Source organism: Saccopteryx leptura, chromosome 2 (assembly GCF_036850995.1).
Source record: "Saccopteryx leptura isolate mSacLep1 chromosome 2, mSacLep1_pri_phased_curated, whole genome shotgun sequence".
NCBI classification, from domain to species: Eukaryota; Metazoa; Chordata; class Mammalia; order Chiroptera; family Emballonuridae; genus Saccopteryx; species Saccopteryx leptura.
This window is the reverse complement of record NC_089504.1, coordinates 158,500,792-158,526,263: the sequence shown is the minus strand read 5'-3', so window position 1 is coordinate 158,526,263 and position 25,472 is coordinate 158,500,792. Positions and strand designations below refer to the sequence as shown.

Genomic DNA, 25,472 nt, shown 5'->3' with positions numbered 1-25,472 from the left:
TTTGTTATTCCATTCATCGTTAATGGAAATTTCAGTTGTTTCTACCATTTACTTTTGAATAGTGCTGCTATGAACATTCATGTTCAAGTATCTGAGTACTTGCTTTCATTTCTTCTGGGTCTATAACTAGGAGTGGACTTGTTGAGGCATATGACCACTCTGTGTTTAATGTTTTGAGGAATCAACAAATAGCAGCTACACCATCCCACAAGCAATGTGTGAGGGTTCCTATTTCTTCACATCCCCATCAACACTTATAATTTTCCACCTTTTAAAATATAACCATGTTAGCTTGACTAGGCACAGTGGAAAGAACATCGGACTGGGATGCTGAGGACCCAGGATCAAAACCCCAAGATCGCCGCCTTGAGCATGGGCTCACCAGATTGAGCACAGGGTCGCTGGCTTGAGTGTGGGATCATAGATATGACCCCATGGTCACTTGCTTGAGCCCGAGGTTGCTGGCTTGAGCAAGGTGTACCCACTCTGCAGTAGCTCCCTTGTCAAGGCACATATGAGAGAAAGTAATCAATGAACAACTAAGGTCCCTTCCTATCTGTCTGTCCCTCTCTCTGTCTCTCTCACACACACACAAATAATAAAATAAAATATAACCGTTTCAGTGGGTGGGAAGTGACACTGGGAATAGAACTTAAGGATGACTTCCCGAGGAAGACATAACATATATGAGATAGGGCCGAATCCCTCCACAGGCAGATGTGGCTGGATCTGGTTCTAGTGGAGTGCTAGAACACGGACTCCTAACAACAACAAAACCACAGGTAACCCTGATCTGTAGCATTTGCTGATTTCCACGGTGTAAATTCTCCTACCAGAGCTGATTTTAAGTTACTAATGATTTACCAGTTAACAAAATTCCTAAAAATTTAAATTTAACTGCTGGCTCCTGCAAGCTGTTATGAGCACCATTGACTCTAAAGAATGAGTCAGGCTGATGCAGGTTTAACTGGATGCTATCTGAGATTTAAGATGCCAGCAATGCCCAAAAGAAAGACTTCAGGCAGAGAAGTGCTACCATGGGTTGAACAACCAAGCCAATGAAAGTTATCCTCATCCTTGAGAATAAGCAACAAAAGTAGTTTCTGAATCTCTAAAGCTGGGTCCAGGCTCTTAGCCAAGGTGATTCCACAGAGGTACCAACACCACTGAGGGCTTGTGTGAGCAGCTGAGCATCTGTGTTTGTTGTTACTGCTACTGCGCCAGGTTGCAGACTGCGCACAAGCACCAGGAACGTGAACAGTCAACGAGGATACTGATGTGATTGACACTGAGGGGTGTCATAGCTCTTGAGAAGTTTTCCAGGTGTTTACACCATACAGTGGTCATTTTAAAAACTGCAACACATATTTCTGTATTTTAAAATCTTAATTTAAGTGCATTTTCTTTTCTTTTCTTTTCTTCTCTTCCCTTCCCTTCCCTTCCCTTCCCCTCCCTCCCTCCCTCCCTCCCTCCCTCCCTCCCTCCCTCCCTCCCTCCCTCCCTCCCTCCCTTCTTTCTTTCTTTCTTTCTTTCTTTCTTTCTTTCTTTCTTTCTTTCTTTCTTTCTTTCTTTCTTTCTTTCTTTCTTTCTTTCAATTGCTTTGAGAGAGAGGAAGGCAGAAAGCAGGAAAGAGACAGGAACATCTGTTCCTGTATGTGCCCTGACTGGGTATCGAACCAGCAACTTCTGAGCTTTGGAATGATGCTCTACCAACAGAGCTATCCATCCAGGGCTTAAGTGCATTTTCTTATGTAACACCCTACAAACACAAACTTAAATACCCTTTGATTTAAAATTTTTAAACTTGGCCCTTGCCGGTTGGCTCAGCGGTAGAGCGTCGGCCTGGCGTGCGGGGGACCCGGGTTCGATTCCCGGCCAGGGCACATAGAAGCGCCCATCTGCTTCTCCACCCCCCCCCTTCCTCTCTGTCTCTCTCTTCCCCTCCCACAGCCAAGGCTCCATTGGAGCAAAGATGGCCCGGGCGCTGGGGATGGCTCCTTGGCCTCTGCCCCAGGTGCTAGAGTGGCTCTGGTCGCGGCAGAGCGACGCCCCGGAGGGGCAGAGCATCGCCCCCTGGTGGGCAGAGCGTCACCCCTGGTGGGCGTGCCGGGTGGATCCCGGTCGGGCGCATGCAGGAGTCTGTCTGACTGTCTCTCCCCGTTTCCAGCTTCAGAAAAATACAAAAAAAAAAAAAAAAAAAATTTTAAACTTAATTCTCATCAAGATTGGGTAACCCTGAAATCTGAGTGGAAGAGTAGTGAATGTTTTCAACATAGCACACTGCCTATAATAAATGCAGAAGAAAGTAACTAGTCAACACAGTTATCTTATTATTATGGTAATTAATGGACTCTGTGTTCAAATCTGAAATATCATTACAGAAGAACAGATTTGAACACATATCCTTATGCTATGCTTACCTGTGATTATTCTGCAATAACTTTTCTCTAAGCCTTACAAATTCCTCTGAATTTTGTTCCACATGCTCAATCTTGCACCTCAGAGCTCGGTATTTGGCAAGAAATGGTGGGTTGGGTTTGGACAGATTAGTTTCACAGACATTAACCATGTCTCTTATTAGCTGTGGATGGAAGTGATACGCAGACATTAGAATTACCACATATCCAAATATTTATATCAAGCTATACTTTCTCAAAAAGATTGAAAAAAATAAGCTTTATTTTCCAAATCTTTTGATTACTATCTGCCTGTACTGTAAGTGGAATATTAGAAGTAATATAGTTACTTCAGTGATAGCAAAATACATAATAATAATAATAAGTGTACACAAGGATAGCACTTTATTGTTCATAAAGCATTTTGGGGATTCATTATTACTATAACCTATACAACAACACTGGACTTATTATTATAATTAGATCTTTTTAATTAAATTTTAAATTATTAGGTCTATTGCCCTCTTTGTACAGATGAAGAAAGTAAGGCTCTGAAAAGTTAAACTAATTGCTCAAGATCCCACAGCAAGGAAAGGATAGTGACAAAACAGTAACTCAGATCCACAGACAGCAAGGTGAATTCTGCATAACAAAAGTGCATTAAGCATGTTCTGTGTGCCAAGCATTGTATTAGATTAAAAAATACAAAGATGCATAAGACATGGGTCCATTCCCCAAGGGGTAACCCAAGATTAATATTCTCATAGGTCCTGGAGCTCACAGAAGGGAACACAGTTCCTGGATAAACTGGACTAGGTTTAATAGAGGAATGTGTTGCTTTTAGCATTTTTAAGACTAAAGGGATATGGAGGGAGAGCACCAGGCATTCTGCTGCCACACATCTTTTTTTTTTTCTTTTTTCTTTTATCACCAGCATTTAGAAAGCCAGACCGAGGGAAAAGAACTAGGTCTGGGGACACATGCATGGTCTTACTATAGCGAATGTTTAGCCTGCCCTGATTATTACGAAATCAAAACAGCGAGAATATTTGCAGGCCACACATCTTTATGATGCATGGGGAGGGGCTTTCTAGCTATAACTGAAATCCACCAGCCATAAAATAAGGGGTTAAGGAATACAAATTGCCAGTTATAAAACAGTCACAGGGATGTCAAGTACAGCACAGGGGAAATAGTCAACAATATTATACTAACTTTGTATAGTGCCAGGTGGGTACTACACTTATCAGAGTGATCACTTTGTCATTTGTGTCAGTCTAATCACTATGTTGTACACCTGAAACAAACATGATACTGTATGGCAACAGTAACTGAAAATTAAATTTTAAAACACTGATGCATTTTTATAAATAAAAGTAAAAACTTTCTGTAAGGCAAAAGAGAATAAGTTAACCACCAACAACAAATTCACCATAACCAAAGTAAAATAACCAAATAACTGCAGAAAATATTTGCAACTCACATCACAGATGCAGCTCCCTATCTTATAAAAAAGACCTAAAAATCATGAAGAAAATGACCAAGACCCGAAAGAAACAGAAGCAAAGGCCATGAGTGGACAATAGAAACAGAAACATGAACGTCCCTTAACCATTTGAAAATGCTCAGGCTTGCCACAGAGAGGGGCCACTTCTCACCCATAGGTTTATAAAGTCTAAAATTGACAAATACATTGTTGGTACAAATATGGGAAATAGGAACTCAGGCACTGGTGGTGGTATGACAGAACAGTACCACCCTGTGGAGAAACCAGACAAAGTCTATCATAGTTACATCCTTTGAACCAGCACCACTTCGACTTCTGGGGCCGTATCCCAGAGATGCCCCTGTACAAGTAGGAGACGTCAACTATGCAGGGTTATTCATTGTGATACTGTTTGGGACAGTGAAGTCCAGAAACAACTGAAGTGTGTGGTGACAGGGGACACCCACCACTGTGGCACTCCCCACAGTGTACAGGGTATATTAAATGAGTGAAGTAGGGGCAGGGCGACAAAGACAGTGACCTCCTCGTATAAAAATGAGGGTGGACATGCTAGATTCTTTGTGTGTGTGTGTGTGTGTGTGTGTGTGTGTGTGTGTGTGTGTGTGTGACAGAGAGAGACAGCGAGAGGGACAGACAGGAAGGGAGAGAGATGAGAAGCATTAATTCTTCATTATGACACCTTAGTTGTTTATTGATTGCTTTCTCATATGTGCCTTGACCGTGGGCCTTCAGCAGACCGAGTAACCCCTTGCTCAAGCCAGTGACCTTGGGTCCAAGCTGGTGAGCCTTGCTCAAACCATTAGAACCCGCGCTCAAGCTGGCGACCTCAGGGTTTCGAAACTGGGTCCTCCGCGTCCCAGTCCAACGCTCTATCCTCTGTGCCACCACCTGGTCAGGCACTAGGTTCTTATTTCATATTGATTTGCATAAACAAACTGTGCAAAGACAAAGAAGACACTAGTAAAAAATGGGTATCTATTATGGTGCGAAGTGGGAATGGATTCAGAGAGGACAGTGTAGAACAGAAATGGTTCAAAGTGTACTTTTTGAGTATAATTTGACTTTAAATTATGCTGCTCAATTTATTGAAAATATGAAATTTAAATTAAAGACCACCTGGATGGGCAGCATATGTACTTTCTTAGTAGCAAAGCCAATGACCCCAGGCTCTTCATGCTGGATGTGAGGCAATCGTGGACTTGACATTTGGAAGGGTCCTATACCATGTCACTTACTGGCTCGTCTCATTTCTTGATTCTTCACTTACTTGGGAGTGCGGACCCCACTGAGAACCCACTGAAAGCTATAAATTCCCCCAAACATGCAAAATTTCTCATCTACAAACTTCTCTGAAGTCTAGGTCACACATCTCTGGCTTTATCCCAATCTGTCTTGCATGAATGAGGCAACTCAGAGCCAGAGAGTGACATGGGTCCATCCATGGTAGGGTGGAAGGGCTGCCTTCCTGCCTTCCTTCTGGCTGACTGAGCCCGGCTCCTCCCCATATCGATTGAGGGGGACGACCCATCTCTGAGCAGTCACAATAACTCTAGTCTCCTGGCAGTGACTGCCTTAGAAATGTACACGACTCAATTCTGCCAGGTGTTTCCTCTAGGAGACACCAAAAATTATATGCCAGGCGGGATGCTCTGAACTACTGTAGCTGTAAGCTGATGGCAAGGGGAGCCAGGCTGAGGGAAGCTGTCACTTTACAGATAAGTCAGATATGGAACCTTGGAGTGAACTGGGCCAGCAGCCATGCTACATATGGACTTCTTGTTATTCAGGGTGATACGTGTCCTCATTATTCAAGTCAGTTGCAACTCTGTTTCTTTGTAGAAAGAATCCTACCTCATCTCTTGATCTGGAAAATTATTTTACAGGGTAGCAATTCTAAACATATTTGCAATTGCACTCCTATTCCAATACTTTCTACTTTGGGAACATGGTTCTGAGAACTCAAAGCACTCCAAAATGGCTCAGCAATTTATTTTTGAGTCAACTCTAGAGCTAACTTCCGTGATTCAGTGTTAGCTTCTTCATCAGATTTGAAAAGACCCCTTCCCCAACATGTTTTAAGTTGAATTCTATATTTCAGAGACTTACCTGGCAGAGGTCCTCTTTCTTGGCTAATAGTCTCAGGTTAACTTTTTCGATTGCTGTACCTCTGTGAGGTATCAATCTGTAGAACTCACTCATCATCTTCTGCAGTTGTTCTTCCGTCTCTCCATTTTTCAGTGCTGCCTTTACTAGGAGGAGAATTCCCTCTGCCTTGCTCACCTTTAAAATAGAAGATGGAAAAAATAAAATAAAATAAAATAGAAGATGATACATGCTTATTAAAATTAGATCTTAGAGAAAGTGAAGAAATCATAGAGAAAGTGGAGAAATGTATAAAAATAGCTAAAATAGTTGTTAGACATGTTGCAACTATTGGTTTTCTGGAAATGTCATAAAACAAATGCAGTGTTGCCTGACCAGGTGGTAGTGCAGAGGATAAAGCATTGGATTGGGACACAGAGGACCCAGGTTTGAAACCCCGAGGTCACCAGCTTGAGTGTGGGCTCACTGGTTTGAGCAAAGCTCACCAGCCTGGACCCAAGGTCGCTGGCTCAAGCAAGGGGTTACTCGGTCTGCTGTAGCCCCCGAGTCAAGGCACATATGAGAAAGCAATCAATGAACAACTAAGGTGCCACAATGAAGACTTGATGCTTCTCATCTCTCTCCCTTCCTGTCTGTCCCTATCTGTCCCTCTCTATCTCTGTCTCTATCACAAAGAAAAAGAAAAAAAAGAACGCAGTATTTACTGGAGATGTCTCTTTGTTGGATTGATATTGCCATGAGTTTTCCAAAACTGGGCTTGGCTTAGTTAGAGGAAAGGAGCAGTCTTCAATATCTACAATCTGTATATTTATATCTATATCCACATGCAATGGTTAGGAGATTTGCTTTTCAAGTAAGACATTTTGAGAAAATGTTAGAATCAAACTAGGAGCAAAACCTACCAGAACATGCTTTGAATTACACAAGTACTTTTTGACATTTACTTCAGGAAACCTTTTTGCCCTGAAATAAACTCATTTAATTCCATAGAAGAATTGTCTGTATTATTTGAATATGACAATGTATTTGTACAAGTTGGACACCTGGGAACATTTTCTTTCATTTGCTCTTTAAATTGCATATCATTAACAATAGCCATGTTTGGAAGGCTGGGAGGCTGCCTGCCTTTCCCACAGGCACATGGCTCTGTAGCAGGGACTGTGGAGTAGATTGGGGTCTGAGCATCTAATGGAGTACCAAGAACATCCATGTCTGTCAGGCCTGCTGTAAACCTCCTGACTCAGAAGAGCAGGCCTCCTGATGAACCATGTCTGACCTTTCACATGTGGGAATGTCTGGTTATTTCTTTTTCTTTTCTTTCCTTTCTTTCTTTCTTTCTTTCTTTCTTCCATTCTTTCTTTTTTTCTTTCTAAAGATTTTTTTTTTTTTTTGTATTTTTCTGAAGTTGGAAACGGGGAGGCAGTCAGACAGATTCCCGCATGCACCCGACCAGGATCCACCGGCATGCCCACCAGGGGGCGTTGCTCTGTTGCAACCAGAGCCATTCTAGCGCCTGAGGCAGAGGCCATAGAGCCATCCTCAGCGCCCGGGCCATCTTTGCTCCTGTGGAGCCTCGGCTGTGGGAGGGGAAGAGAGAGACAGAGAGGAAGGAGAGGGGGAGGGGTGGAGAAGCAGATGGGCGCTTCTCCTGTGTGCCCTGGCTGGGAATCAATCCCGGGACTCCTGCACTCCAGGCGGATGCTCTACCACTGAGCCATCTGGCCAGGGCTTCTTTCTAAAGATTTTACTTATTGATTCTAAAGAGAAGAGAGAGAGAGAAAGAAGTGGGGGGAGGAGCTGGAAGCATCTACTCACAGTAGTTGCTTGTCTTATGTGCCTTTACTGAGCAAGCCCAGGATTTTGAACTGGCAACCTCAGCATTCCAGGTTGATGATTTATCCACTGAGCCACTACTTTTTTTAAAACTGATTGATTTTAGTGAGACAGAGAGGAAGAGAGAGAGAGAGAGAGAGAGAGAGGCATTCATATGTTGTTTCACTTAGTTGTGTGTTCACTGGTGACCTCCTGTATGTACCCTGATTAGGGATCAAACTTGCAACCTTGGTGTTTTGGGACAATGCTCTAACCAACTGAGCTAACTGGCTAGGCCTTAGTTTTCTTAAAAGCTGATCTCCCCTCAGTGCCCTCAGTGTCCCCTGCTACAGGATACAAAGAAAGAACAGGAGTGTATCCAAAAACAACAGAATAATTACTCAAACGAAAGTGGTACCATTAAAGCTAAGAGACCAGGAAAGCAGGTCTGTCAGGTGAGGGGGTGTTTCAAGGACACATGTGACTTACATCATTGAGGCTGATCCTGCTCATGGACTTGAGGAGTGTGTGCTCCAGGTGGCCGAGAGCCTCTGCCCAAATCATCTCCACTAAATCGCTCACCTCTTGGCTCAGACTACTAGAATGTATTACCTCCTCCAAAAGCAACTGCAACAAAATGGCAAAAAGACACCAAGAGAAAGTTTTCATGGGTAGCTTTATTTAAAATGGAGATGGTCAGAGGCATGAGAAGAAATAATTATAACCAAGAGAGAGCCACCCACTCCAATGAACCTTTTAATACTCTGGGCCTCCTCTTTTTGCTTAGCCTCCCTCAACCTCCTTCCTATACCCTCTCTCTGTCCTCCCTTCTCTCTTTTAGTCCCATTTTATTTTTCCTTTTGTCTTTTTCTTCACCCTGTAAATTTTAGGCTTGCCAGTGGAATCACAGGTTAAGTGGTATTAAGGGTTATGAATCCCTGACTCCTGGCCTACGTTTTAATGAAATCTTTTGAAAGCTGTGATGGTTTGTTGCCATAGGTTTTGGGGCTCATCTTAGAACTCACTCCCCTCTCAGCATGTATGCCTCTCTCTGGGTTCATTGGTCCTTTTTATAACTCTCACTCTTCTTTCCTACCAGTTTTTTATTTGCCATAAAGAAAACATCCCTCTTAAAAATAATAAATCAATAACACAAAAGATGGATAAATCAATCTTACTGCTTGTAATTTTTCAGATGCTAATTGGGTGGCTTCAGGGGTACAAGATTCTTTTAGTAGAAATCCTTGTTTCTTCAGCTCTTCGATGTAATTTTCATAATACTCACATGCATCTGCAGAGGTTTTCTTTACAGAGAACTGCTTTCTAGGCTGTGAATATAATATGTAGCACAGTGTTAGAATACAAGGATACAGTAACTTGGTATCAACCTTTATTCAATATCTACTAAGTGCTGGAGAACAGCATAAACAAAGCATTAGTCACGAGACCAATAACCCTCTTCCTCACCTGGTGGCTACTGAACTGCTGGCTACAGGACCCCTCTCACACTTGGCAAACGGAGGTATGTCACATTCAAGTCACTTCATTTAAGAAGGTGGAGTTCAACATCATTTCCACCAAAATGGTTTAACAAAGGAGAAGGGTGAGCTAGAAGAGTCTACTGGGTAAGTGAGGTTCATCTGTCTGTCAAGGTGAACAGACTCGCCAAGGAGGCTCAGGCTTTGGAGGGAGGAAGGCCCCCAGCAAGAGCTCTTCGTATAAAGCAGAGAGGGACAGGTTGGCCTAGGCAGCATCACTTTTCTTCCTCAATGAAGAAAAATATGATGACATATTTCATCATGGTTTTCAACTGATTTTTCCTTAGTTTTAACCCACACAACTACCTTCTCCACCAAATATAGTCTACATTTTGGGGGTAAAAGGTGAACAAAACACTTTCTCCTTCTTGGACACATATGACCTTGAATTAACTTTTTATAGTTGTTCCTATGGAAACCTGATAAGGGTGGAGTGTTAGCTGTAACATTAGGCAAAATTGCTTGGATAATAGTGACCTGTCCTTAATTAATTGCACCGGGATTGGGAGTTCAATGAATGAACCATAAACAGCAGGGGGGAAACCTGGGCCTCAGGAGTCCCTTGGAGCAATGACTCCAACATCAGGTACTTCCCTTAACCCATTTATGCCTTACTAGCTGTACCCGGCCACGCATTGCTGTGGCTCAGTCTGGTTAAATGGAAGAGAAAGAAAAGAGAAAGCGCACGTTTCTAATATATTTAATTTCACAATGCTTGTGGGTATACAATATTTTTTGTTGTTTCATTGTCTGTGCAGATATAGAGATTGTTTGGTTTGCTGAGTTTAGAACATGCAATATATAATTGTCCATGTGAAAAGCAACCCATGTGTAGATCTAAAGCACACAATTCTAAAGACTGGCCCTGAGTTTTGTTGATGGTGACTGCAAACGCCAATTGAATTGGGAACTGCAATCTCTTAAATTGAAATGCATATCCGTTGGAATCATAGGAATGCGAGGAATGAGGACATCTTCACCTTTGAAAGATCCTGTCAAGATTGTTCCTTCTATGATGTTGCTCATTAATTTTTTACAGCGCACAGACCCAAACACTTCATGTTTTACCATGAAATCCATCAGTGATTTCAGCTTCTGTCTGAAAACACGTGCTGTGAAATACGTGCCTACCCACCGGCGATTGCCCAGGAAGTAAGATCTGCTGTATATCATCCCAAGCTGGATTGCATGTGAATGTAATGAATAGGTCTAGATGCCCGTAGTGATGAACATACGCAATTGCATCTTGATCATATTCATGCATATGACGTGGACTGTCTGTATATGAAGATGGCAAAATCGTTAAGTCTTCCAACGTTAGTTGTATTACCGTCATTTACAACTGCATCTCATAAATGAACATATTCTTCAGAGCAAAGCTTGGTCTGATTCAAACGGATGAATATCAAACGTTGTTTCGATTTTTGCATACATATCTACGATGTATTGGTGAAACAAATGACAGCATTTCAAAATGTGATTTTCTTCATTCTCTCGAATCATTAATTGGTGTGAATAATAGTTCATTGCGCTGCATTTCATATTTGTTTCTTTGTCACTGACTGAATTTATCATCTTAATGTTGAAGTGATATCCATCAGCACTATCTCAAGAAATGATTGGATATTGCAGGGCATCATAGCATCGACGAGTTTCTGCAACTTTTGTCAATTGATTGTTTCTCCAATGAAGAACAATATCTCTAGGTTGGAATTGATCTCCAACTATAACAATTGCTACTTCGTCTATAGTTGGAGCATTGAATCTTTGCACATGTTCTCCAGAAGCCATTTTGTCAGCATAAATAACAGTCTTGTATCAGATGGCATCATGTCAACTGCTGTTTTGAACAAACGCACTAAATTGTTTATTTTGTGAAGAAGTTCTTGCAGTTGGGAAATGATGGACCTTTTCATGCAGGTAGAAATTCCGCAGCGTGCATTCAATTCATCATTGCCATCACCAATGAAATACATTTGTAGGAATTTATGTTGACCATCTGGGAATGGAAGCAGGGAGCCGGCTTTATGATAAATTTGTCCTTTCACATTGAAAGTCAGCATGAATTGAGCTGTTATGATTTCTGCACCAAACAATGTCATTTGGAAGCATGAGTACTATTTCCTGATAATAGATAGGAAATGCTTTCATTCAGCAGTATATCCAGCAAGCAAGTTTTTAATGGATGGCTCTGGGGTTCTCCAAGTTGAGGCAGTTTAATTTTTCTGGCAGCGCAACACATTCCTTTCACTTCTCCATTAAATTTCAGAGCCTTGCAATAAGGACACACTTCAGTCATAGTGCTGATGAGAACATGCCAGCTCAAACTATAATCATCAGCTGGGTTGTACCACAATGCAAGGCGATTGAAATCACGTGATTACTGAGCACGGAGTCATGTTTGATGCTGATCTATTTCTCATCGACGTCTTTCAGCCACTCTCTGCCTGTTGCGTTCATTCTGTTGAGAACAAAGTAGATCTAAACCTGCAGAACGCGATCACTGTGCTCGCAACCGTGCATCCTCAAGTCTGGCTGCACGTAAATGGATCGTAAATTGGAAACATTGAAATGGAATCATAAAATATTTAGTATAGCGTATGTTGAAAGTTGGCATGAATTGAGCTGTTACAATTTCTGCACCGAACGATGTCATTTGGAAGCATGAGTTCTATTTCCTGATGTTTGATAGGAAATGTTTTATGTCCAACAGATGACGCTGTTTTTTTTTAAAAATGCATGTTTTTACCTGTCACAGGTGTGACATCTATATCTATATAATAGTAGGTATATAAAAAAGGGTGTGTATTCAAATGCAACATTGTGTCAAAATTTCAAAGCAATCGGTGAAGAACTTTTGGAGATTTAAGATTTTGAACAAATGAACATTTACATTTTTATTTATATAGATGTTCCATTATTGGAATGGTAGTGACATGAGAGTTATTAATATCCTACTGCTCAAGGTCATCACTGACGTCTGATTTTTCACACCTCTGCCTCCTGAGGGTACGTTATCATGTGGCGCACAGAATTAGTCACTGCTGTAGATACTGCCATGCTAGGAGCTTGTCAAAAAGTGATGTGAACTGCCTGACCAGGCAGTGGTGCAGTGGATAGAGTGCCAGACTGGGATGCAGAGGACCCAGGTGTGAAACCCTGAAGTCGCCAGCTTGAGCACAGGCTCATTCGGCTTGAGTGCAGGCTCACCAGGTTGAGCATGGGATCATAGACATAACCCCAAGGTTGCTGGCTTGAGCAAAATGTCACTGGCTCAGCTGTAGCCCCCCAGTCAAGGCACATATGAGAAAGCAATCAATGAACACTAAGACACCACAACGAAGAATTGATGCTTCTCATCTCTCTGCCTTCTTGTCTGTCTGTCCCTAAATGTCCCTCTCTCTGACTCTCTCTGTCTCTGTTAAAAAAAAAATAGTGATGTAAATTTTCAAAAAATTTTTGAAGAACTGAATTTCAAAAATTTCAACTTCTAGCATAAATGGGTTAAGGGCATCTCAACCCCAGGCCCATTATAGGAGGTACGGACTCCTATGGGGGGGCTTCTAAGTCAGGTGGATCCACACCTACCTGACGTGAGCTTCCTTCCTTGTCCAGAGATGACCCTGGCATGGGGGCAAAGTGAGAACGTCCACAGCCTGAGTGAGCTGCTGGGAGGACCACCCACCCCACAGAGCAGTGCCTGTGCACTCTGCTGTTTCCAATCAACAGCTGCACGTCTAGAGAGAAGACAACCTGGTGGTTTTATAGCATTTTCTTTGAACTTTAGGTATTAGTTCTAAATTTATTTTTGTTTCATAACTGTTTCAGGTTGTCTCTGCAAAGTCTTCCATGCTGCTTAGAGCCCACAACAGTTCACAGACACTTCATTGCCACAGCAGGGTACAATCATGGCTGTGTTGTTCCCTCCTGGGAGGTGATTTCTGAGGGGCAGGTATGAGGATTTTTTTATCTTGGGTTCCAGCCTCTCGTATACTGCTTGGTACATAGTAAGTGCTTAATGAGGTATCTGAATGGATTGCTTTGAGAGGTCTATACATTATGAAAGTTTCTGTAATGACTCAGAACAGGAGCAAAACCCCTACACAGTGAGTATCTTCCTCTGACGAGCCCTCTGTACTGCTCTGGTCAGGGCCTGAACTCAGCCTGCTCTCCTCATCTGCCCCTTTCCAAAAGGGAATACATTTCTACTTTTCAAAGCTATTTACCAGGCAAAATGAGAAATATGGCCAGGTTGGCTGGTTCACTGGCTGGTGTTAAGGGAACTATTTAGGAACAAGGATGAGCAAACACATAGGAATTGATATAAAACCCTTACCTCAGTGCCACCAGCTGGGAGGAAACATGCAGTGATGAGGAAGGCTGGGTCCCCGGGGTCCTGCGAACACTGCAATTCCACCACTGCGGTCTCCCGTCCCTTCTCCGGCCCCATCTGGAAGAAAGCTTGGGCTTTCACAAGCTGCATTCATTAAACGACAAACTTTACACACTATTCTAAAAGGCTGATTATAAAACTAGTACATGCTCATTTGGAGATGCAATGTAGAAAATACAGAAAGTACAAAGAAAAACATAAAGCACATGAAATCATACTACAGACATATAATCACTATTAATATTTCAATGTATTTCCCTTCCATATCTTACTATAGCTATAGCTGTGTATGTTTAAATAGTATCACTTTTCAATCTTCTTTATCACAGAGGAAATGTCATTTTCAAGTTATATTTTATTAGAATATCTAAAAATTACAAATGGAGCATCATTTTGAATGCTGAAGTTAGTTCGCATTTGTGTAACATTGGAGAAAAGTTTTTTGTTGTATGTAAAGTAATAGGTATTCAAGATGGTGTAAATACTTGTGTCAAATCTACTTTTTAAAATCTAACAAACTGTTAAAAATAGGACCTTTATTTTTTTTTATATTTTATTTTTTAAAAGAGCATACATAGCATTTCAAAAATTGATTTTAGAGAGAAGGAGGGGGGGGGAGAGAGAGAGAGAAACATCAATTTGTTGTTCCACTTATTCATGCATTCACTGGTTGATTCTTCCACATACCCTGACCAGGGATCAAACATGCAACCTTGGCATATTGGGTCAATGCACTAACCAACTGAACTACCCAGCCAGGGCTGGAAGGAACTTATTTTTAATGTCATATTAATATTTTATACTGTTTACACTTTTTTTAATTTTTTTTTTTTACAGAAAGAGAGTCAGAGAGAGGGATAAACCCGGACAGACAGACAGGAATGGAGAGAGATGAGAAGCATCAATCATCAGTTTTTTGTTGTGGTACTTTAGTTGTTCATTGATTGCTTTCTTATATGTGCCATGACAGTGGCTACAGCAGACCAAATAACCCCTTGCTGGAGCCAGCGACCTTGGGTCCAAGCTGGTGAGCTTTGCTCAAACCAGATGAGCCTGCGCTCAAGCTGGCGACCTCGGGGTCTTAAACCTGGGTCCTCCGCATCCCAGTCTGACGCTCTATCCACTGCGCCACCACCCAGTCAGGCTGTTTATACATTTATCATGAGCATGCATTACTTTTACAATAATTATGAGAAATTACTTTTACACTAAAATATTAAATATTAAATTTTAAACATAAAAATTTTCTTGACTCATCTTACTTATATGTGAAATCTAAGGAACAAATTAAACTGACAAAACAGAAACAGAGGCATGGACACATGAAACAGACAGCTGTCAGAGAGGAGGGGGACTGGATGACAGAAGGTGAAGGGATTAAGCATGTATAGATTACACAGAGACACAGACAGCAGTGTGGTGACAGCCCGAGGGAAAGTGGGGTGGGGGTAGGTGCAGGTGGGCAAAGGGAGAGAAAGGGGGACAGAAAGAGCTTTTACTTGGGGCGATGGGCACACAATGCAGTCGGTAGATGATGTTTTATTGAGCTGCATACCTGTACTTGTACCCCAGTAAATTCAATTTAAAAGATATCAACTCATATATTATGAAGTATTTTTCAGAATATGCACAATTTTTCACAACAATGAGGAAATTATCAAACAGAAAGAATAATTACAAGATATTCAGACAGATTATTTTTCCAAATAGAAATAAGACTCTTACTTTTTCTAAGATGTTATATTTTGCAACTTCAAAATCTTGAGGAAAATGAGGAATTTCAACATTCTCTGTATAAAACCTGAAATTTGTAAAATTAAAACTTTAATATTAAATAAAGTTGACTTTTAGACTAAACAGGATTTTCATAAAGTTTTTCTTGTACCTCTCCTAACTCCATTTCTTTCTTTTTTTAAAATTCATTTTAGAGAGGGGAGAGAGAGAGAAAGAGAGAAGCAGGGGAGGAGCAAGAAGCATCAATTCCCATATGAGCTTTGACCAGGCAAGCCAGGGGTTTCAAACCAGTGACCTCAGCATTCTAGACCAACACTTTATCCACTGCACCACCACAGGTCAGGCTCCATTTAAAATGTACTATAGGCCCTGACAGGTTGGCTCAGTGGTAGAATGTCAGTCTGGCATGTGGAAGTCCCCGGTTTAAATTCCAGTCAGGGCACACAGGAGAAGCTCCCATCTGCTTCTCCATCCCTCCCTCCTCTCTCTCTCTCTTTCTTCCCCTCCTGCAGCCATGGCTCAAATGGTTCGAGCAAGTTGGCCCAAGTGCTAAGAATGGTTCCATGGCCTCACCTGAGGTGCTGAAACAGATCAGTTGCCTAGCAACAGAACAGTGGCCCCAGAAGGGCAGAGAATTGCTCTATAGGGGGCTTGCCCAATGGATCCTGGTCAAGGCACATGCAGGAATTTGTCTCTCTGCCTCCATGCCTCTCACTTAATTCAATATATGTATGTATATGTATGGGTGTGTGTGTATATATATATGTATAATTCAATATATGTGTGTATGTGTGTGTGTGTGTGTGTATGTATATATATATATATATATATATATATATATATATATATATATATATATATATATATACACACACATGTATAAGTCCCTAATGCCTCCTTTGATAGTCTGAAAATGGTTTAAAGGTCTTGTGGAATGAGCTAGATTCCTCCTTTACCTAATTCTAGAGTTATGAAGCCAAACACTACGAGTGTCTGCATTGGACAGCAGCAGTGGCATAAAGCACAGGCATCAAACAGGCCAGTGTGTGGGAGAAGGCACAGCTCCACAGACAGCGGCCTGCGTTCACCCTATGGACCCTCAGACACCGTGCCACTCTAGACAGGCCCACATCTCTCTGAACTATAGTCAACTCCCCTTCAAAATAAAGTATTCGACTCCTCCTAATCTGTACTTTTAATTCTGATACTCATTCTCTCTTTTAGCACTATTATTAACAAGTAAAATACAGCAAAATGTGATGCCTAACTGATACTGCAGATCTGGGTATGCTTTAAGAAGCCATATAGAGTGTCAGACTCATATACTCCATTTTGGAAGGTTGTTATGATTTCCATTTAAAAAAATATTCAATAGCACCTGACCAGGCGGTGGTGCAGTGGATAGAGCGTCGGACTGGGATGTGGAAGACCCAGTTCGAGACCCCGAGGTTGCCAGCTTAAATGTGGGCTCATCTGGTTTGAGCAAAGCTCACCAGCTTGAGCCCAAGGTAGCTGGCTCATGCAAGGGGTTACTCAGTCTGCTGAAGGCCCCCAGTCAAGGCACATATGAGAAAGCAATCAATGAACAACTAAGGTGTTGTAACGCGCAAAGAAAAACTAATGATTGATGCTTCTCATCTCTCCGTTCCTGTCTGTCCCTGTCTATCCCTCTCTCTGTCTCAGCAAAAAAAAAAAAAAAAAAATCCAATAGCAAGTAATGAATGTCTCTAAAGGCTATTCAGGAAGGTAACAGAGTGAACAGACTGCCCAAATCTCATTTCCAGTGGTTTTTCTTTTTTCAAATCAATGTCACAATTACATTCAATCTCATATAATACTGAGAAGACACAAATAATTACCACTATACCAGTTGAAGTAAAAAGTCTTAAATAAATAAAAACTTAAAATTAGATAACCAATATAAATTAAAATACTACCAAAATATTGATAAGCTAATAGCATTTTAATACTGTGCGTAAGGCTTATAAAACATTTTGCAAACTCTGTCTAGTCTTAATGACTAGAAATAAATTACTCAGTAAGTTTCACGATGTTTTCTGTCTCAGCAGCATCATTGTCCAGGCACAGTTTATCTGTTTTCATTTCTAGAATTAAAACAAACAAAACACTTGTTTACCACCCAAAGATTTACTAAAATTGACTAATAATAAATGCTAGAACTGTTAAGATTCTTGAATGTGGGTCTTATTTGCCATGCTATTCTACTTTTTTAAGGTGTCCTTAAATTAGCTAGTTATTGGTGATCTAAGGACAAGTAGGAAAGGAAGAGGATAGGTTAAAAGATAGAGAGAACAGCCTGACCAGGCGGTGGCACAGTGGATAGAGCATCGAACTGGGATGTGGAGGACCCAGGTTCGAGACCCCGAGGTCGCCAGCTTGAGCGCGGGCTCATCCAGCTTGAGCACAGCTCACCAGCTTGAGTGCGAGATTGCTGGCTTGGGCATGGGATCATAGACATAACCCCATGATCACTAGTTTGAGCCCAAAGGTTGACGGCTTGAGCCCAAGGTTGCTGGATTGAATAAGGGTCACTCGGTCTGCTGTATCCCCCCAGAGTCAAGGCACATATAAGAAAACAATCACAGAGCAACTAAGGTGCCACAATGAAGAATTGATGCTTCTCATCTCTCTCCCTTCCTGTCTGTCTGTCCCTATCTGTCCTTCTCTCTGACTCTCTGTCTGAAAAAAAAAAAGAGCATATTATTCTAATTTTATTTTAGAAGCTATGTGAGGAAAATTCTCATGTAACTGAAATTCATTGACAGGCATTTTTCTCCTCTGAAGATGGTGAACACGATTAGGAAATGCATTTCTAACACAACATAGGATCGGAACGAGTGCCCATGTGTCATCAGGTCACAAACATGTACTAGTTGAGAGGAGGGACATTCAGGGGCTCCTACATGAGGCTGAGCAATGTTTCCTTCATACTTTTCTTACAGAAAAATCATAATACTATAGCATCTTCTGATGTGAGGACTTTTCAGTTTTTATTATGCTATCAAGATTTCAAAAGTCATCAGTATATTTGTGATAATTCTCAATCTGATTGTATTATTCTAGATGTTGAAAAATGTTTTCAGTGTAAAAGGAGTTTATCCTCCCACCTTTTTGTTTCAGCTACCATTTTTCTGAAACAGCAAGAAAGTGTGATGATGGCATTTCCAGACAAGCATTTGTCTAAAGAGGCCAAACTACAGGAAAACACTTAAATGTCTAAAACTTTTATAAATAATACAATTAACATCGTACAAGATGATACCTAACATAGAGTGTGCTTATTAGTATTTATCAGAATTGTCTGACTTTGGATGTGTCTCAGTAGAATACATTTCTTTATGTCCAAAGGCTTTCTTCTCAGCCAGATTCCAAAATAAAATCTGGGTTTATAAAGAAAATATGCGGCCCTGGCCGGTTGGCTCAGTGGTAGAGCATCGGCCTGGCGTGCAGAAGTCCTGGGTTCGATTCCTGGCCAGGGCACACAGGAGAGGCGCCCATCTGCTTCTCCACCCCTCCCCCTCTCCTTCCTCTCTGTCTCTCTCTTCCCCTCCCGTAGAGAGGCTCCATTGGAGCAAAGATGGCCTGGGCGCTGGGGATGGCTCTGTGGCCTCTGCCCCAGGTGCTAGAGTGGCTCTGGTCGCAACAGAGCGACGCCCCGGAGGGGCAGAGCATCGCCCCCTGGTGGGCGTGCCGGGTGGATCCCGGTCGGGCACATGCGGGAGTCTGTCTGACTGTCTCTCCCTGTTTCTAGCTTCAGAAAAATACAAAAAAGAAAAAAAAGAAAATATGCTGCTCTTGGAGACATCATTTTCTGGAAAAAACTTCTTTAGCCAAATGCTGGTCATAAAATTTCCAGTTATTTAGTTGTGATGGTAATTTTTTAAAACAAAGCTTCTTCCTCCTCCCAGTTAAAATTACATATACAGTTTTCTGAGATTTATCAGTGTTTTTTTCTGTCATTTTGATTCTGACCACACTAGACTGGATACTGACAAATCTATTCCTATTGCTAAACTAGTCTTTGTCCTTTACTATCTTGCTGCCCATTTCTGGTAGTATTTCTGGTCCATGCTTTGTCTATAATATCTTTTTTTTTTAATTTATTGATTTTAGAGAGAGGAGAAGGGAGAGAGAAAGAGAGAGAGACAGGAATATCAATATGTTCTTATATGTGCCCTGATGACTGAGAATCAAACCAGCAACCTCTGTGCATCTGGACGTTGCTCTAACTAACCACGTGATCTGGCCATGATGGTTACAATATCTTTGACAAATCAAAATGTTTACAGTAGCACCTATATATAATACACTGAGTGCTTGAAATACTTACCAGAACTGCCTGCCTCTTGACAAGGAGGTGGTGTGCTGGGCAGTGACTTGTTAGGATTGCAATTCTTTATATCCAAGAGTCTCTTTTCTTTGATAGATTCCCATATAAAATCAGGGTTTGCAATATGGATATGGTTCTTTTGGATAAAGTTCAGTTGGTACTGACTTAGAACATCAGCATTGTCTAAAATTATATGTGTACACTAAGAAAAACAGAATCAGTTTATTATGCATTAGTAAAAACAATTTAAATGATTTTGTATCTAATTTTCACCCTTGAAAAATCTTGTTTGAAGGTAATTTATAACATTTTTTCTCAGATTTCTAAAACTCTTATAAATAATACATTTTGTTACATTAAAGTTTTAAAAAATCAACAGTTTTTAAAAAGAGTATAGATATAGATGTACCATAATTGATTAACCAGTCTTAAAGGTTGTTTCCAAATTTCACTCTTTTAAACATGCTGTGCTGAGTATCTTCACATACACTTCTTTGTACAACTTTTTCCCTTAGGAGTGGAATAGGAGTTTTAAAGGGTATATATTATTACTTACTTTAAATTTGTTAATTTGCAATTTTATGAACTTATTGTTAAATAAGTAGTACATGCACATTTGAGAATATCTAAAATGTAATGTTATAATAAGTTAATTTATTCCCCTCCATTTCTCCAGGTTCCTCTCCCCAGAGGTACCTGCTGTAACCTGTTCTCAGGTATCCACCCAGAGCTACTATGTAGATGACACACACACAAGTAAGTCCACAGCCCTCTTTGTAGCCACAGATGGCAGCATACTAAACACACAGCTTTTCCACAATTTATTTTGGAGAGCATTCTTATATTACAATAGCTGTTATGCACATTTCAAATGTTTCCAGACACTGGCAAAATAACTGCTGAAAAGGTTGCTGCCCCATAAGTGAGATTCTAAAAGTAACAGCTTGCATTGATATTCTTCTCTATGCAGAAGGTAAGCCCAGAGGGTAGGAGAGGCATGACTTATTCATCACCCACAGAAATGGTAAGACTGGTCAGTGAGAAATGCCTGCAAGGGAAGTGTATACAACTCTGTATGACAAGGAGGAAACAGGGCCATTCCATTTCTGATATTAACGGACAAACTACCAAATGCCAGAAAAGCACCCAGCATCCAGCTGGAGTTGACTGCACTTCACAGAACAAATCTAGTTCCCTGTCATCAGCAAGCCCAGGGCTGTGGTCCAAAGGGGCAGCCCCATCAGCCGACCAACACAGGGAAGAGCATGCACAGGGCAGGGCCTGCACTTGCAGGCCTGGCACCTGCTGATTTTGAATTTCAATTTTTACTTCTTATGATAAGGTGATTAAAACAGAGCAGGGTAACCTTTTAAGATTTCATCCAGCTGTGAAATTCCATATCTAAACTGTCAGCTTACAGTTCATTTCAACAGAGAAGGTAGTTTCTTCCTGCCTTTAACACAAAGACCAGTTTACAATGCTTTTTTCCCCCTCTGTCCCCTGGGAGCTACTAGTGCAGGTGTCACTCGTGTTGACATACTGGGAAGTGACTACAAATACTTTTGGAAAATGCTACACATTCTAACTTTTCTCCTTTGAGAACAGATTTGGCTGGTCTGATATTACTTCTATGGATGTCCTGGGCTGTGCTCTAATACTATCAGAGTCATGGGGCATGTAGGATTGTCCTGTAGTTCACAGGAACTGGAGATGGGAGTGGTTGGTCTTCCCCTCTCTGCCTCTCTCCAGCCCAGATTCCCTGTTGGCAATGTCACTTCCCCAGCCTTCACTGATTTCCCTGCTGCCAGTTTTCTCTGCCTACTATTCTCACCATAACCTGCACTCCCCTTAGGCACATTTATCACGCAAGAATACCTAGGAAATTTGCAAATACCTGAGGATTTAATAAAAAGGACACATTTCCACCATTTTCCTTAATGTCAGTTTGTAGCTTTTTCTTCTGTTGACCAGTTAACTGCTTGACTTTCAAACAAAAGGTACAATTTGCAAAGACTCCCACAGTCATCCTGTAGGAAAAAGAAGTTTCAAGTCATAGCTTTCAAGGATTTTCTTTTCATTGAATATAAATGACAGTGACTTTAGAATTGTTCTATATGCAAATGGTAAGTCAGTATTACTGTTTAAAAAAGATATTGCAATCATATTATAATCACAAAAGTTGAATATCACCTGAGTTTGTAATATGTATGTTGATTTTAGAATCATTTCTAGCTTTTATGGGTGATATGATATCCCAAAATCCTTTTGAATAAACTCATAATATATATATTTTAAGGAAAACATGACAGATTTCAGTTACAGATCAAATATGATTTAAGAATATAGAAGTATTAATTTCTAAATTAAAAATTAATATTATGGCCATGGCCAGTTTGCTCAGTGGATAGAGCATTGGCCCAGCGTGTGGATGTCCCAGGTTCGATTCCCAGTCAGGGCACATATGAGAACCGACCCTCTGCTTCTCTTCCCTACCCTCTCCCCCTTCTCTCTCTCTTCCCTTTTCACAACCAGTGGCTCAACTGGTTCAGGTGTTGGCCTGGGATGCTGAGGATAGTTTGGTTGGTCTGAGTGTCAGCCTCAGGTGCTGAGGATAGCTCGGTTGATTCGAGCATCAGCCCCAGATGAAGGTTGCTGGGTGGATCCTGGGTGGGGGCTCATGCGGAAGTCTGTCTTTCTACCTCCCCTCCTCTCACTTAAAAAAATCTACATTATGTGATAGTAAAACCATGAATTTTATATATAAATCTTCTATAAATTCAAAGAGACTTATTAGTTATTTGGGTTTCTGTTAAGCTATTCTAGAGACAAATTGAACAACTAGTAATAAAAAACACAACTTATGGTTAAATGGGAAGAGATGTGTGTGTGTATACACAGTTAAAGCTAATATAATTTCTTTTACATTTCCACATATAGAAAATAATTACTTCTAAGAAAAAGAAGCAGGGACAACAGTGTGATAATTGCTGGAGGGAGGGGGCTGCGAGGAGTTGGAGGAAGGTAAAGGGGAGGATAAATGGTGATGGATAGAGATTTGACTTGTGATGAACACACAATACTGTGTATAGAGATGTGTTTAGAATCATGCATCTGAAACCAATATAATTTTGTTAACTAGTGTCACTCCCAGCCAACAGACCCTGGTTTAGGGACACAGTGCCAGGTCCTGGGAAATTCTCAGCCTCCCTCTCACTAATTATGGCCACTCTATCCAGAAACCGTGGGTGCAGGAGGGAGCCATCATGGAACCCTGGAGCTCTGATCCAGCTGGGATGTGTTTTCCTCTCTTCCTCCAACAGGTAGCTGTAGTAACAGATGTTTCTATAACCACTGGCTGTTTTCTTAACACTGTTGGTTTTTCCAGGAAAGCAGATACCATGTGAGGGCTATGACTTGTTGATCTTTACATTCCTCAACTCTAGGGTACACAGTAAGCATTCAATAAACGTTTGCTTACTAAAAACTCAAAAATATTAAAGCCTAGGATTACAGCCTGACTGGTGGTTGCACAGCAGATAGAGCATCGACCTGGGCCATTCCAGGTTTGAAACCTTGAGGTCACCGGCTTGAGCGCGGGCTCATCCAGCTTGAGCGCTGGGTCTTTGGCTTGAGCATGGGATCATAGACATGACCCCATGGTCGCTGGCTTAAGCCCAAAGGTCGCTGGCTTGAGCCCAAATTCTCTGGTTTGAGCCCAAGGTCTCTGGCTTGAGCAGGGATGAGTGGCTCAGCTGGAGCCCCTCCCCTCAACAATGGATGTATGACAAGCAATCAATGAACTAAAGTGCCCCAACTTATCTCTCCCTTCCTGTTTGTCTCTGTCTCTCCCTCTCGCTAAAAAAAAAAAAAAAAAAAAAAGCGTAGGTTTACAGAAGAGCCTTCTGACACTATAATGGGACTATTGAACCCCGGAAAAGAAAGACCAACTACTCTAGTGCTGCTCCAACTCCGGTAGCATGTCACAACTCTGAACACACAGACAGTCCTCACTAAATACACGATCAATCAGTGCACTGAAAGGATATGCAACATGCATACATCCGGAGGGAATTTCTCCTTCATTCTAACGCCACAGTTTATGGATCTTCATGTTTACTTTTATTCCGCAACCCAGAGTGGAAAGGCCGAACACTAGGCAACGCCCTGTTTTCTCTCCAGGCTGAGGTTGAATGACTCAGCTCCTCAGCGACTTTGGATTTTAACTGACAGTAAGTCAAAGGACTAACGTACGGTGTTTCCAATTACCCACAGTGTTCCCTGAGTATATCTACCAAAATCCTGGGCTTTTTGCAAAAGTTTGCTTTGAAACCCAACTTTTAGAAGGCAGACATGCAGTCTGTCACCTCGGAAAGGAGAACCGCGAAGCCCAGTGTGACTGCTCCTTCCCGAAGCCCTGGGCCTGAGCGCCGCGCCGGGCAGCCCCACCGCGCCGGGTCTCCAGGCTCACGGCCGCCCTGAGCGCACCAGGCTGCGCCAAAAACGACGAACACCCCACGGCGCCCAGGTACCTGCTCCACGATCCGGTCGCTCGGAGCGCCTCGGGAATCCGGGTTCTCCCGCCGCAACCCGGAAGCTGCTGACCCCTCCGCGCTGACCTGGGGGCGGAGCCAGAGGACCCAGAGCCCCGCCCCACCGCCTGGGGCCGCACCCGCCTCGGTGCGACTGCGCCCTGTCCGAGCCGGACTGGAGCAGGCCGGCGACCTCTTCCCGGACCAGGCCCAGGCCTAGGGCTTTTTCACTTGATTTTTCAGGAAGGGTTTGGCCAAGGAAGGTTAACTGCCAAGTTAGAATTTGGAGGAAGTGGGTGGGTGGTGCAGCTATTTAACTGAGAAATGAGAAGGATTCCCAGGAGCTGTAAAGACGCAAATTTCTGGAGAGTTTGGGTTGGGGAAACAGGAGGGTAAGGTAATGAATTTAGTTTAGGACTAATTGAGTTTGAGTTCGCTGTAGTGTTTGTTCCCAAGCAGTTAGAAATACGGATCTCTGCTGGTGTCTGGTAGCTTGGTTAGTGTGCCCTCCCAATAGACCAAGGTAGGGGTTCTGTCCTGGTCAGGGCAAATGCAAGAATAAACCCATGAACTCATAAATAAATGGAACAACAAATTAATGTTTTTCTCTCTCACTTGCTTTCTCTCTAAAGTTCATTAAAAAGAAAATGTACAACTCTGCCATCCCACAGAGGTGGGGACTGGAGGTTCGCTGAGTAGAGAGTAAGGAAGCAGGAAAGAATAAAGTACCCAGATACTGAAGAGAATGAGACTAGAAAAGATGTAGAGAGGTTATGGACCTACTGCAGGCATACCTCAGTGACATTGTAGGTTGGGCTCCAGGCCACTACAATAAAGCCAGTATCACAACAGGACCAATCACATGAATTTTTTGGTTTCCCAGGGCATATGAAGTTATGTTCCACTATATTGTTAGATAGAACAAGGGTCTTAGGCCTGGGTGGTTCTGACAATGCTATTCTTGCTAAATGTTAATATATAGTGCAGCTTAATGGGATGAGCTTGACTGGGAACCTAACCAGATAAGTTTAACCAACGGCTAAGAAGGTAGCATGTAATTAACTGAATTGTGTAAATAAGTACTGACTAAGCCTCCCTTCTTGGAGAGG

The 25,472-nt window shown here is 41.9% G+C and overlaps 1 protein-coding gene and 1 non-coding gene across 2 annotated transcripts in view; both read right to left on the bottom strand.

Moving 5' to 3' along the window:
* The window catches only part of PARP4 (poly(ADP-ribose) polymerase family member 4), a 101,186-nt gene extending 76,730 nt beyond the window's left edge, over nucleotides 1-24,456 (bottom strand). The window contains exons 1-10 of the mRNA XM_066369114.1: nucleotides 24,364-24,456; nucleotides 21,729-21,861; nucleotides 19,835-20,036; nucleotides 17,519-17,588; nucleotides 15,475-15,550; nucleotides 13,693-13,806; nucleotides 8,997-9,146; nucleotides 8,308-8,445; nucleotides 6,010-6,183; nucleotides 2,421-2,581 (exon numbers count right to left, since the gene is read on the bottom strand). Coding sequence (XP_066225211.1) covers nucleotides 2,421-2,581; nucleotides 6,010-6,183; nucleotides 8,308-8,445; nucleotides 8,997-9,146; nucleotides 13,693-13,806; nucleotides 15,475-15,550; nucleotides 17,519-17,588; nucleotides 19,835-20,036; nucleotides 21,729-21,860 — 1,217 coding nt within the window. The 5' untranslated portion in view covers nucleotide 21,861; nucleotides 24,364-24,456. The remainder of the gene's footprint in view (nucleotides 1-2,420; nucleotides 2,582-6,009; nucleotides 6,184-8,307; nucleotides 8,446-8,996; nucleotides 9,147-13,692; nucleotides 13,807-15,474; nucleotides 15,551-17,518; nucleotides 17,589-19,834; nucleotides 20,037-21,728; nucleotides 21,862-24,363) is intronic.
* LOC136396009 (small nucleolar RNA SNORA72) lies at nucleotides 3,319-3,451 on the bottom strand. The gene has a single exon (XR_010749442.1). It is a non-coding gene; the product is annotated as a small nucleolar RNA SNORA72 (small nucleolar RNA).
* Nucleotides 24,457-25,472: the final 1,016 nt, after the last annotated feature.